Raw genomic sequence first — 256 nt, 5'->3', positions numbered from 1 at the left:
TCCAGCACCAGCGGGAAGGCGTCGCCTTCCTGTACCGCCTGTACCGGGAGGGCAGGCCCGGCGGCATTCTGGCCGACGACATGGGCCTGGGCAAGACCGTCCAGGTCATCGCCTTCCTCTCGGGCATGTTCGACGCCGAGCTCATCCGGCACGTCCTGCTCATCATGCCCACCACCCTGGTCAGCAGCTGGCTGGCCGAGTTCGGTCGCTGGGCCCCTGGCCTGCGCATCAAGGAGTTCCACGGCACCAACAAGAC

General features: G+C 67.2%; 1 protein-coding gene across 1 annotated transcript in view; it reads left to right on the top strand.

The window, feature by feature from the left end:
• Positions 1–5: 5 nt before the first annotated feature.
• ERCC6L (excision repair cross-complementation group 6-like) overlaps positions 6–256 on the top strand; it is a gene marked incomplete at its 5' end in the record, with an annotated part of 3,465 nt that continues 3,214 nt past the window's right edge. Inside the window, 1 exon segment of the mRNA XM_010151585.1 lies at positions 6–256. Coding sequence (XP_010149887.1) covers positions 6–256 — 251 coding nt within the window.

The sequence above is a fragment of the Eurypyga helias genome, unplaced genomic scaffold (genome assembly GCF_000690775.1).
Source record: "Eurypyga helias isolate BGI_N326 unplaced genomic scaffold, ASM69077v1 scaffold37065, whole genome shotgun sequence".
NCBI classification, from domain to species: Eukaryota; Metazoa; Chordata; class Aves; order Eurypygiformes; family Eurypygidae; genus Eurypyga; species Eurypyga helias.
This window is presented reverse-complemented; position numbering and strand designations above follow the sequence as displayed.